Source organism: Triturus cristatus, chromosome 3_1 (assembly GCF_964204655.1).
Source record: "Triturus cristatus chromosome 3_1, aTriCri1.1, whole genome shotgun sequence".
Taxonomy (NCBI): domain Eukaryota; kingdom Metazoa; phylum Chordata; class Amphibia; order Caudata; family Salamandridae; genus Triturus; species Triturus cristatus.
Window position 1 is genome coordinate 495,658,482 of NC_140583.1, and position 12,961 is coordinate 495,671,442.

Here is a 12,961-nt window from a genome sequence, read left to right on the forward strand (position 1 = left end):
CAAAAATCCTTAAACGCAAAGTGTTCCAAAGTTCCACAGGACAGGTTGAATAATCGTCAAAGCGAATGGTTGGTTTGTTAATTCCCGACTCCAATGAGTGACATCGAAGACAAAATATCGAGTCAATCTAGAAAGTCAATTTCTTTCTTGCTACAGTTATAAGTGAAACTGAGATTATAGTCATTGGTATTTAAATGACAAATTAAATCCTCCAGGGCTTTTGTGTTGCCCCCCCATATAAGTAGGATGTCAATAAAACGACCCCAATACATAATATGGTTGGTCAAATCAGATGGACATGCTCTCCAAATGTGTTCATAAAAACCCATATAGATATTCGCTAACGAAGGAGAGAATTTCGCCCCAATGCGACTTCTGAATGTTGTCTAACACGTATCCAGATGTTTAAAGTAATTGTTCTCTAAAGTTAATTTAGTGAGCTCAATGACTATTCTTGTATGATCATAAAGGGTTCAGTCCCGTTTAGATAGAAAATATGTCAAAGCTTCCATGCCCTTATCCAATGGCATGATGGTGTATAATGCATTAACATCCAATGCAACAAGAGTGAGGTCATCCGTCCATGAGAAATGCTCTAGTTTGTTCAGAAGATCTTTAGTGTCCTCAATGAATGCTGGCAACTGACGTACGATAGGTTGTAAAAAGATATCAATATATTCAGATATGCGCTCAGTGGGCCCACCTAATCCAGAAATAATCGGCCTGCCTGGTGGTGCTGTGATGTTTTTATGAATTTTAGGCAAGGTATATATAAATGCTGTTCTAGGAGTCAAATTGAACATATATCTGAATTCAATATCCAAGAGGAGCACAGCATTAAACCAGTATCGTAACGTTCTCTCAATCAAGGTGTTAACCTTTTTCATGGGATTATTCGTGATCTTAGTATAAGCTTTGTTATCTGACAGTTGTCTCAATTTCACTAAGATAGTATTCATTGTCCATAAGGACAATATTGCCTCCTTTGTCGGTTTCTTTGATTGTCAAATGGGAATAACCTCTCAATTGGAGAGCGCATTCCTCTCATTTTTAGTGAGATTGTCCCTAAATCTACCGGGGGCGCGATGTATTTTATCCTTCAATTTATATAAATCGGTTGTGACTGCTTTAAAAAAACAATCAATCATGTTATCCGGAGATAAAGTTGGAATAAATGAGGATTTGGTTTTTAACCCACTATCAGTTTGTAGATTGGTGGTGATGTTTAATTCCTGCAGGATTTCTTCCATATTCGGGACTACATCAAGACTATCATCAAGTGATAATAACATATGTATGTCCTGAATCGTTTGCCCACTAGCACCAGTAGTATAGATAGGTATGGGCTGTAGCAAGAAAGAAATTGACTTTCTAGATTGACTCGATATTTTGTCTTCGATGTCACTCATTGGAGTCGGGAATGAACAAACCAACCATTAACCTGGATATTGGATATGGGTTTGAAAACCAATAAAAAGACCATTTTTTACTGAAGCTTTGACGATTATTCAACCTGTCCTGTGGAACTTTGGAACACTTTGCAGAGGAGCGAGACCTCATGTACGTGCAAAATTGGAGGGCAGACGTGCGGGTACACTTCGGACCGGTTAGGTCCGCGCCAGGATTGCCGTAATGAAGTGGAGCAATGCCGTAGGTGCAAGAACCGAATTACCTTCGCTATTGCGAGCACGCATCATTTGACTCTGTTCCCGGAAGCTCCTGACCCAACCTCATTGTAGGCTTTGGTTCTTGCACCCAAGGCATTGCTCCACTTCATTACGGCAATCCCGGCGCGGACATAACCGGTCCCAAGTGCACCCGCACATCTGCCCTCTAATTTTGCACGCACCTGAGGCCTCGCTCCTCTCCTGTTCGCCGGTCCAGGCGCGGATCGCACCACCCTGCCTTGCATCAGCGAACGCGCCCTCCCGTTGCGGACATCGGACCTCCCCTCATCGTGCATGCACCGCCACACCTGAGGCTCTCCGGCCCCTCTTCAATCTAGCTAATACGCTAACTTCCCAGGCACCCCCTACCATCGCCTTGTCCTGAAGAGATCCCACTATTCGTATGGGGATCGAAACGTTGTCGACCTTCGTCTCTAAACTCGATACTTTATTGTATATCTGATGTTAGAGTATGAGATGCTGATCTGACTTTTACGTACTTTCACTGTTCATTAAAAAGTCACCTTTTTAAGTCACCAGCTTGGGTTAAGGAAATAGGCTGATTTCCCTTCTAACCTCATGGATAGCTCACGTTGAATTGTTTATTACGCTTTCCTAATTATCACTATAAATATTTTTTCATCACTTGCATTGATCATTCTTTTGAACTCCAATTTCTCATTGTAGTAATTGTGATACTTATTCTGACTCCTTTTGAATGGGACCACTGTTCCTTAAAAATACATGTATCCAACCGCAACCAACATCCACATAGGAGCTTCTATACAAATGTGAAAGGGCTGAGGATTTACTTGAAACTAACAGATAGTTCATTGACTATTTTGCATGACAGTTTCTGCATTCCCTGGAAGTCCAGGTGTTCCTTGGGATCTCCAACCACACTAGAGACTGTTCTGCACTCCAGACCACCACAAACAACCCGCTCCTGTACAGAATAGTTAAAAGAATTCTTGAGTCTGGGCATCAGTCACAATGTGTGCTTTCATTCACATATCCACTGTGTGCGTCAAGTGAGCAGGCCCCTGGCACCTGTGCTTAGTTTGCCTGGTGCTCTGCAATCTTAAATCTGCTGATATTGCTAACCCAATCTACAAAGTATGAAGTACGTGACCTCAAAGACCAAACTTCAATTCACAACATAACTTACAACAGATATGCCAGAAGAGTGCAATGAACCACTCAACTGGAAGTCTGTAGTGGTCAGGGATTTTTCTGCACACAGTCCTCACAAGAAAGTGCTTGTTGCATCCACTTAAGGGAGCAAAGGCACAACCAAAATTAAGCCCTGCAGGCTTGGAGAAAAACACATGAAAAAGGGGAAGTGGAGCACAAAATATATGCCAAGCCTTGTTTAGTGTGCACCAGGCAAAGCCAAATGTTTGTAAGCCTTAGCGGAATGACCACTGTATCCCTCCAGAATGGATGGATGATCCAAGAGCTAAAGAGGTAATTGGTTCTTGCATCATTGGGACTATGCTTTTGCCCGATTGGCTGATTGCATATGCATGAATGGAACTCAGCTTAGTTGAGAGGTGATCTCTGAAGAGAGGTGCTTGTGGTTGCCTTCTGTGTGATAGCCCTGTGGGGCCTCTGATGTGCCATGCCTGGTATGCTTTGCAGGGTCCCGTCATCACCTTGAAAACAGAGAGATCAATGCTAGTCTAAGGACTCCAGCCTAAAAGTAAGGACCATGCCTGTGGAAACTCAAGAGCCGATAGCCAGGCACCATGGCTCTTGCAGAGACACCAGTTGATGGCTACCCGAGGATCTTCATGCCAAAGAGACCATCATCATGAAGTGCAGAAGATGAAAAGAAAACACTGAACCCTGACCCTCAGTGACTTGGCAGGCAGTAAGTCAGCGATGCATAGCAAGTAACCACTAAGGGCTACCATCTTGTGGGCGAGTTACAGTGCACCGGAGTGAGTGTACTCCACAATAGGGGTTCTTCCCATTGACTTTAGCACAGAGACATTGCCTCATGTCTTTGCTTCTCCAAGCTAGGGATCGTTGACAGCCAAACACTTAGGTGGACCCAAAAAGGACATTCACAGGTACCATATCCATACCTTCAGCATGAAACGTGTCTCACTAATTACAATTACCCTCCCAGAGGAGGTGTAAGACTCTTCTGGGAAGTTTACTTCCACTCAGAGGGTTGAGGATCCAGAGATGGACTAGATGGAAAGATGTTACTCACACAGAGTGATCCACTAGGGGTAGCATGAGTGAGGAGCAGAATGAGACCATAACTATCCAGAGACAGGCCCAGGGTTGGCACCAGATTTATAGATCTCGCCTTGATCCTAGCAAGGCAGTGCATAGCCCTGAGATGGAAGAATAGGATTGCTCCCACTGTGGCGACAGGGGAGGGAGATGTTGATATCTGGGCTAGGGCAAAGGAAAGGGCCCTACTGAGTTAGGACGCCATGGGATGCCCGCCACGTCACATCACCTACTGCACCGACAGAAGTATTGGTGCAGATCGACCAATGGATTGTCCTTGGCAGGGTGTGAGCCGCCCCTGCTGACCCAGCGGGGTGAAGCCTTTGCACTTATTGAGGTGGCTCCCCCATATCCCTCCCCAGCCCCAGGCTGGAATACTGTGTTTTGCTAGGCCGGATTTCTGGTACTGATCCTTTCACCCTCCTAACTATGAGACAACCGGGTAACCCATTTGTTAGTTGTTACTTTGAGGCATACTTTATTGTATGACTTGTTATGTTGCCATGTGTGGGGTTCTCTTTGCTAGAAATATTCTATTTACTGACTCACTACCCTGACTCCCACTTATTTAAAGCTATACGTAGTGAAACTGTTTGCTGGTGGGCAGATATGGGCCTTACCGCGAAATGGGGGCTATTTTCATCATTCTACTGTTCATTGTCCATACATGCCCTGTTGTAGGTTTTTAATATATATGTGACCTGGGAACCTTTGCACTGCCATGGTTTGTTATAACCTATTGCACCGTATGTTATATAACCACTGCTCTCAATGTACATTTGTGTATTGTATTATGTAAATGCCAATAAAAAGATGTTTAAAAAAATAAAACTACCCAGAGTTTGAGTTGTGCCTGCCACTGGGTTACAGCCACAGTCGTTTTCACTTTCCAGGTTTCAGCCCGCTTCATTATGGGATGTAAGTGAACTGCGCAGTATGGTACAGAGACACCGTGTCAGTGGGTTTCATTTGGGAGATTCATGATTAGGAGTTTTCCGTGCCTGTACACCAAAATGGAGTCTTACATTCACACTGTATGTCAAGTTCCCATAGTATGTCATGTCCCAGAGGCATGTTCAACACAGGGCCTGGTACTGTACAGGCAGGGCCAAACAAATCCAAAGATAGAAGTGCCATCGAGTGGTCATGGTGCACATTCGAGAAAACCGGGTAATACGCCCGCTTCCATCATGAGACAGTTCTCCAGTCTTCAGCTGGTGCAAATTGTTGCCACTACTGCATTTACACTTTGGTGTACCAAGGAGACAATCTCATGACTTTCCAGTTTTCAGGGGCCTGTCCTTCACGATGGCCTCCATTACGATATAAGTTGTGATGTTGCACATCAAGCCATACTTATTTAACGGTGGCCCTGAAATTCACCAACCTTTCATTAGGCAGAGTGAAACTAGGCACTGCATTTGATAGTTAGGCATCAAATGTGCCCTATTTATAACCTGCAGTATTCTTGACTCAGTGTTTTACCAAGTGCAGCGTGTGATGTCAGTCTGTGGAATCTAGTCCTGCAGGTTCCTCCACATTCTGTTCTGCGGTTAAAGATAATCGTGTCTGGTTCTGCACTGTGAGGCTTTCGGGCAAACTCAATCCCTTGTCAAAGAGCATTCATCTTCAGTCACGATTACTAGTCCAACCTACTGCCACATGAAAGAAAACATGAGCACGAAACCCACGCATGTACATCAAGTACTAATCAAAAGACATGACGTCAGCATCTGCGCCAAAGTCTACTTTCCTCCCATTGTCTTGGCCCTACAATCTTCCTCTGCCTATTTGCTGGTTAATTCAGCCTTCTTTTCCCCAGTGCGGCAGTCTAAGGGCTTTATTTAATTTATTGAAAGTTTTTTATAGCGCTGGCTAGACCCGAAGGCATCAGAGCTCTTTACATAAGGTTCAACAAGGTTACAACAATGATAACAATTACACGTTACATCAAATATATGTGACATTAAAGAGCAAGAAGGAGAGACAAATAGAGAGGAAAGGGGGAGAGGGGGAGTGAGAAGGGAGAGGGGGAAGACGGAAAGAGAGAAAGGGAAAGTCTGCCCAAAGACCGAATGGGTAGGTGACGGCCGAGGAGGTAATCCACAGCCAGTCTCACCTATAGTTCTCTAGGTAGCTCCTACGGGCATCGGTCAGAAAGATAGATAGGAGACAAGGAAAAAGAAGAATTGCAGAAATACGATGAAGGGGGATGGGCGAGACAGGGAGACGGAGAGAAACTGTCCAAAGTCCGGCTGGGTAGGTGACGGTCAGGGGATGAACCAAGGCGATCTCAATAGCTGAACAGAGCAGCTCCACCGGGCGTCGGACATAATGCTCGGACTCCGCTGTCAGGATAGAGATCATCTGTACTCAGATTGTCAGATTAGTGGGGGGGAGGGGTAAGAAACCATGGACCGAATGAATTCCGGATGCCATCTTAAGGCCAGGCACAGTCCTGGCTTTCAAGGTAGGATGACCTGCCATGAACAAGGCATACCCTTAAGGCCCCAGTCGAGGCCTCCTGCAGTGCCGGACGGTGTGCATCCTTTTGCAAGGCTCATTTTATTTCCCAGCCTGGCTGTGCTTCTCACATTGTGTTTTTTTAGGTCGTTTGAGGAACATTATATACAGCAGAAGCAACATAAGGGTGCTGAGTGACAAGGAGAGGGTAAGCAGAGATCTGAAAGGGACAAGACAAGACTAAGGATGTTTCCCTTTGTTATTGCTAATTGCAATTGAAAGGCACATGAAACACCAGAATTCAAAAGGGGAAACCAGGCTCCAAGGCACGCAAGAGGCTCAAGGCAAAACAAGTCTCAAGTCAGAGGTGTTCAACATGATACTCACAGTCGCTAAGACTGAGGGGATTTTCTAATATCCAAAAAGCAATATCCGGAAGAGTTTATATCTTTTGTGGTTTATTTTCATTTACTAAGTTTACAAGGAGCAGTTTTTTTAATTCAGTAGTTCTTGATTCTATCTTAAACTGATAAATATAAAAGTGGATATTTTGGTATACATAACCTTGATGTTATTTGCCATATTGGAGCTATATTTCACAGTGCCAGTGAAGAAAGACTGAGGATTCGGTATATATTTTCACCCTAACCTTCTGTTACCTACTGCAAGTAATGGTGCAAGTAACCAAGAGTGGTAACGATCTACTATGTAAACATTTTGGCTTAATTTGGCCTTATAGGATTGGCAAGAGTCACTAGTGAGGAGCTAAAACTCATGAGAAACAGGTCTCAGAAAGTAGAACTCATGGTTCTTACTGAGGTAAATTCGTAGTTAAGAGTACCACTGTGCAGAGTTTAGTCAGTATGGCAGGACTGGTGATGGAGAGGGTGGGGAAAGGAGAACCTAGGTAAACACATCTTGATGCTCTTCGGAGAGGAGTGCTATGAAAATACATTGCTTCCTAAAGATCCTGATCTGCCATAGGGAAGGACTGGTTTCAAACAAAATCACACCCTTCCCTGAAGCAGGCATTCAACACACCAGCCTCCTGCTAGGTATTAGCCTGCCGCCTTTCAGGGACTTAGCTGTCAATAGTGCAGCAGGCGTAGATACACTGAGGCACATGGGTGTGAGGGCCTCCCTGCACCCAATTACAGCTGTGTTTTTTACAACCAAACCAGGGTTGGGTGGCCCACCTTTCTTGCTAGAATTTGGATCCATGGTGCCCTTGCTAAGCCATTGCCACCTGAACTTGGCACAATAAACCCTGCTGCTAATACCTTATGAAGAACCTCTTACTGTTTTTGGAACCTCTGTAGGGACTTGCGTCATACGTGGACCAAATACATGTATCACCAGAGAAAGGCAGAAGGCTGAATTTCTGTTCTGATTCAAGCTCATGTTCTGCAGATTTCTGGATGTTCCATGAACCTATTTAACAATCTAATAGGCATATAGATTTATGCTCCGACTTTCAAAAATCTGATTAGAATTTAGCACTGGAAATATTCTGCCATTCCATTCCAATTTAGAGTGCTTTTGTTTTAATAAAATGACCTCACTATGAGGTTTTATGACATTGCACAGCACAAGGTTTTTGGAAAAATAAAATCCTTCAGAAAACAAGGAATATGAAGCATTGAGATTGTAAATGGCCAGTTATATGACAATCACTACATGCAGCATTATATGCATTTTTTAAATTTCATGACTTTTTTGTTGGATGGAATAAAGGTCTCCTACGTGGCTCTGGAGAGCGTGCACCGCTGCCTTAGGTTCCCTGCATCAAGTTTATGTGATGAGCACTTATTGTGACATGTGAGACCCAGAGCTGGACAACGGTCTGGAGGGCACTCCAGGTACACCTTTCTTTTCTGAGCATGAGTACCGACAGCACCCCGGGGGGGGGGGGGCAACTTACCATGGGGGCAGCAACTAAGTATTAAGGCAGGATAGACCTATTTACCTTTAAATTGCTAGGGAAGATCTGCCTACTGGTTTTTCCAGGTTTTTAATTTGTCAGTCAGTCCCCTGAAAAAGGGTCTTGTACTTCATGCAGTTGGGACATGGATGGCACGTGTGTGTGAATTCTTACATGTGCAGTAGAATGTGTAGAGCAAGTGAGATGCGTGTGACAGTGGCAACACAGGGATTCATGTTGGTTTCCTCTTCCAGAGTGGCACCTAATATAAGGTTAAAGAGAGCCCTAGATAGCAGTGTGAATTTGCAGGGCTGCATCCCTGAGGTCTTTTGTAGTGGCCAGACTCTAGGAGGTTGAGGATATGAGGCAAAGAACCCTTTTCAAGTGTAGGGAAAACTCCCTGTCCTTTCTTATGCTACTGTTTACTAGAAATGTTAGCCACAACAGGTCAAGGGATAGTTAAGGGGAGGGGGGCTCTATATTTTGTGCCTTTATTTTGGGTCTCCTCTGACAGAAAACACCCAACTCAATGGCACATTTCTGCTGATACTGTGAGACAAAGATTTTGCTTTGACCACAAAAGTCAGAAACTGCCTGGACCAGTCCCTAGAGTGGACCCGTGGAATGCACAAACTATCTGCAAACTTGGAATGAGAATGCAGCAGATGCAACCAACCAGTGAGCAAAGATTTCTCTACCAGAATGTGGGGTTCCACCCAAAGGGTGATCAAGAAACTCCTCTGTGCTGTGGGGTTGGTATCTGACTGGCAACTGCCTTTGCCAGATTTAGAACAGGAACCTGGAAGTTCTGCAGACTGCCTGAAGAAGGTTCCTTGGTCCTGCCTTCAGAGAAGGGAATGACAGAAGGGTGAGAGGGATGCTGAAAGGATCCTTGAACGAAGAATAAACCAGCTGGAAGAGGAGAACCTTTAGGATGCAAGACAAGAGGAGCGGAACGCTTCATTTGGTGAAGCCTTCAGACTCTGTGGCCCCTGCAGTGTTCGTAGAAACTGAAGCACCTATGACAGCTTGGTGCACAAAGAAATCCCAACTGCTCTCCACAGTCTCCCTGTAAGTAGGGACAGTGCCCCTGAAGGGGTCATGCTTGAGGAATAGCGAATGCATCTCGGAGGCTGTATCAGCAGAAGTTAGAGTGCCCAGAGATGGTTGACGCTGCAGCAAAATCATATACAGTAATCAGTGGTTTAATCAACCTCAATTAGTTCACCACTGTGACCCATGGTTGTCTCTTCAATTTGTTCGGGTGAGGGTTTTTAAAAAATACTTTGGCCGGAGAAATAACCACCAGCAAGGACCTACCTGATTCTGAGCAACACCAGAAGAGTGCCTCCATCCCTCTGGTGCACACACCACCACACCTCCTTAGCGGAGCATGCACCTGCACAACAGGCTAGAGATCACACCAGACTCTAGGATGTGGAGGCCACGCCGGTACAGAATGTGTGTGTCTATTCCTAGTCGGCCCTGTTGGAACTGTCTGGACAGCAGCAATTTTCAGCTCAGTATCGTCTTCACCAACTACTTTTCCTAAAAGAGCCTTTACACAATGCTTCTTTGTATCCAATGGGTTCTGGAAACTCCAAATATTTTCTCATGCAGAGCTGGGGAAATTCCACCTCAAATCTAGTGTGACGTCCCAATGTAAGCGATCGTTCTGTATAATTTGTGATTATGTAGGATATATACATAGTTTTCTCACAGTCACACAATCTACAATGACATGTTTAGAATCTTGGTCTGCGCAAATGAAAACAGATACAAATACAATGAAAAATGTGACTTCATCTCGGCCAAGTAGTTCATTCCTATTGACTAAATATTCCAAGGATCTTTTATTCCCCACTCAAGTTCCTTCCTCTAAAAGGAAGCCTCAGCACCCTCCAAGTAAAGGAATACTTCATCTCTAAAGCGCTGAGATGAAACCCATCTTGCAATGCTAACCATTCAAGAAGGCTTTCTCCCTCAGTCTTTCCCCTTTGTTTGTGTTTCGCTCGGTTATTCTCAGTCAAAGTATTGTGTTGAAAAATAAGTGCTAGACCCCACAAATTAGTGCTGCTGGCCCCCACCAGCTGAAAAGAACCACGGAGTGTTACACACTAATGGACATGTGCATAGGACTCACCTGGGTGAGGTTGTAGACGTGGTCTTTCAGTTTGAGGCTCTTGTCCTTGGAGTCGGTAGCCTTTCTAACCTCTTCACTCTTCCAACAAAATACACAAAAGATACAATGTTAGTGAGCTGCTTATGTGTGCACCAATCTAGAAAACATGTTAACTGATGGACTTATGCTTTCATTCTTGGCGTGCAAGGTCCAAGTAGGCTTCGAAAACAATTTGTGTAACATACAGAAAATAGCAGACTTCTGAGATTTCTAAAATTAAGAAGAACTTCAAACCAATCCCTTTAATTTTGTAACCTATTTCATTCGGAAATTTCATAAACTGGCCAGACATTTCAGATATAGTGAATACAGGTTTATTGGCATAGTGGCATAGTGGCATGCTACAGAATGCACTGCCTCTAAGCACGTGGAAGATTGGTGTAATTAATACCCAACTCAATGGTACTCACGTTATCTACCTCAGAATGACAAACCATGAACTGGTTGTTGGGATTCTAACTTGTGCTCTGACTTCTAAGTGGGCTCAGACTCATGCTCTCATAAAAACTATGATTGCACAATTAAGAGTTACATACTTTGTTTCGCAAAATCTTTAATCAGATACAACCGGGATCTTTGGCTGGTTGTCTAGAAAACCGGGATCACAGACCGCTTCACAGAGGTGGGCAAATCTTCAATGCCGGTTTCAGTGGCTCTTTGCAGTATTAACACTGGGTCCTCATGGTTTTGAGTTCAGTGCATGAAATTTTTGTCTTTAAATTTGCCTTGTGCATAAAATCAGGAAGCTTTGCCGGATCACCACTAGCGACTCCCCCAGTTCCCCAAACGACTTTTGCTACATTTGAATCCAACAACAATTTCCATTTAGGGATAATCTGGGCAGGATACATATTGAATCCTCTGCACACATACATACATTTGGGGGGTGAATTTAATTCTTACATATTTTACCACTGTGTCACAGCAAATTAAACCCCTCTGTGGATGCTAATAATGTGTAATCCATTAAGTGGACATTGGCAGAATCTTGGGAAAGTAGCTCTCCTAAATTACCAATTTACTCGGACTACAAGGTCTAGCACATTTCAAAGCAGAACGTGTTTTTAATTAGCGGAAATGAACAGCTTGATAATTAGTTTTAATTTGCAGTTTATAAGCAGTGCTTTAGATGGCATCAGCTGTCAGCTGAATGTGCCATTCCTGGAAGATCTTAAGTAAGCTTGTTCTTTTACCTTGCTTAGCCTGTCGATGAGGGACTGCATCTCTGATAGTTCGATCTGGTGTCTCCTCTGCATTTCAAGGATGGCAACTTCCACTTTCTTGTGCTCCTGACAAAGGAAAGTAAGGAAAAAGTAGAGTGAGAATGTTTGGGATGACCACATGCATCATGGCAGGATCTACCTCCTATAAAATGTATGGTTCATAACTCAGAAGAAAACATGTGAATTTGCAGCTGTGGTCAACCCGATACCGTCATAAGAGGCTCACAGCAAAGACATCCATTCTCAAAGTACAGAAAGGGCAGAAGTGACAAGAGCAGCACAGATAATGTTTTCTTTTCCTGGGGTCTGAAGGGCGATCCGTATAGAACTAGAGCAAAAGGATGAAAAGGTGGATTTACAGATTTGATTAGGTCAAGATACGAGAAAGGCAGCCGGATTGTTTCTGCTCGACCAGAGTATAGGGAGCCTGCTGTATATCTGAAGAGATCAAAATATGTCAAGCGTTGCGAGTATGGTATTGGAAGGCTAAACTGAAGCATTAAACATGGAGTTTGTATAAGACTAGGAAGAGACATGAGAAGGGTGGACTTCATGAGACGCAGCGGTCTGCATTGGACAATTGTAATTGTGCATCAGTAAGTCGAATTTGTTACTGAGAAATAGCGTCAGCTCGTTTTTAATACTTCTAAATGCATCACTTCAAAACCAAAGTATGCTTAATCGAAATTACGTTGAGTATTATTGTGAAAAGAAACACTTACATTTCTGCAATAAGCTAAAAATAACTTACACTAAATAACACATGATAAACTAAACATTTCAAACAGTGACATCAAGCAAATGCAATCATAGGGATGAACCCTAGACCTTAACATTTACATTCAAAACCTTTTCATCTATTTCACAAACACTTAACCCTATACCCAAACCGTTAATCCTAAATCCTTAGCACTAAACACTACATGCTAAATCACTAATCCCTCATTCCATAGATTTAATTTATATTGCTTATATCCTTAACCATATACTCAAACCACAATCCCTGAACCTCTATACCATAGGCCAGTCAATTTTGACCCTATGCCATACCCCAAATTCTTAACCCTATGCCTTTAACCCTGTATTTCATATCTTTAATCATACACCCTTCTCACAGATACCCCACACCTATAGCCCTGTATCTATAAACCCAACCATTAGCCCCTATCCTTAACCCCGTACCCTTTACCCAATGCTACTAACCCTTAACCCCTGTATCCCACACTTTTAAAACTTCAATCCTGTACCCCAACCTCTT

General features: G+C 43.6%; 1 protein-coding gene across 1 annotated transcript in view; it reads right to left on the minus strand.

Annotated features, from left to right (window-relative positions):
• Nucleotides 1–12,961, minus strand: part of LOC146860464 (ras and EF-hand domain-containing protein-like) — a 222,550-nt gene that overhangs the window by 94,029 nt on the left and 115,560 nt on the right. The window contains exons 4-5 of the mRNA XM_085644353.1: nt 11,674–11,769; nt 10,442–10,519 (exon numbers count right to left, since the gene is read on the minus strand). Of these exons, the coding sequence (XP_085500479.1) occupies nt 10,442–10,519; nt 11,674–11,769 (174 nt within the window). The remainder of the gene's footprint in view (nt 1–10,441; nt 10,520–11,673; nt 11,770–12,961) is intronic.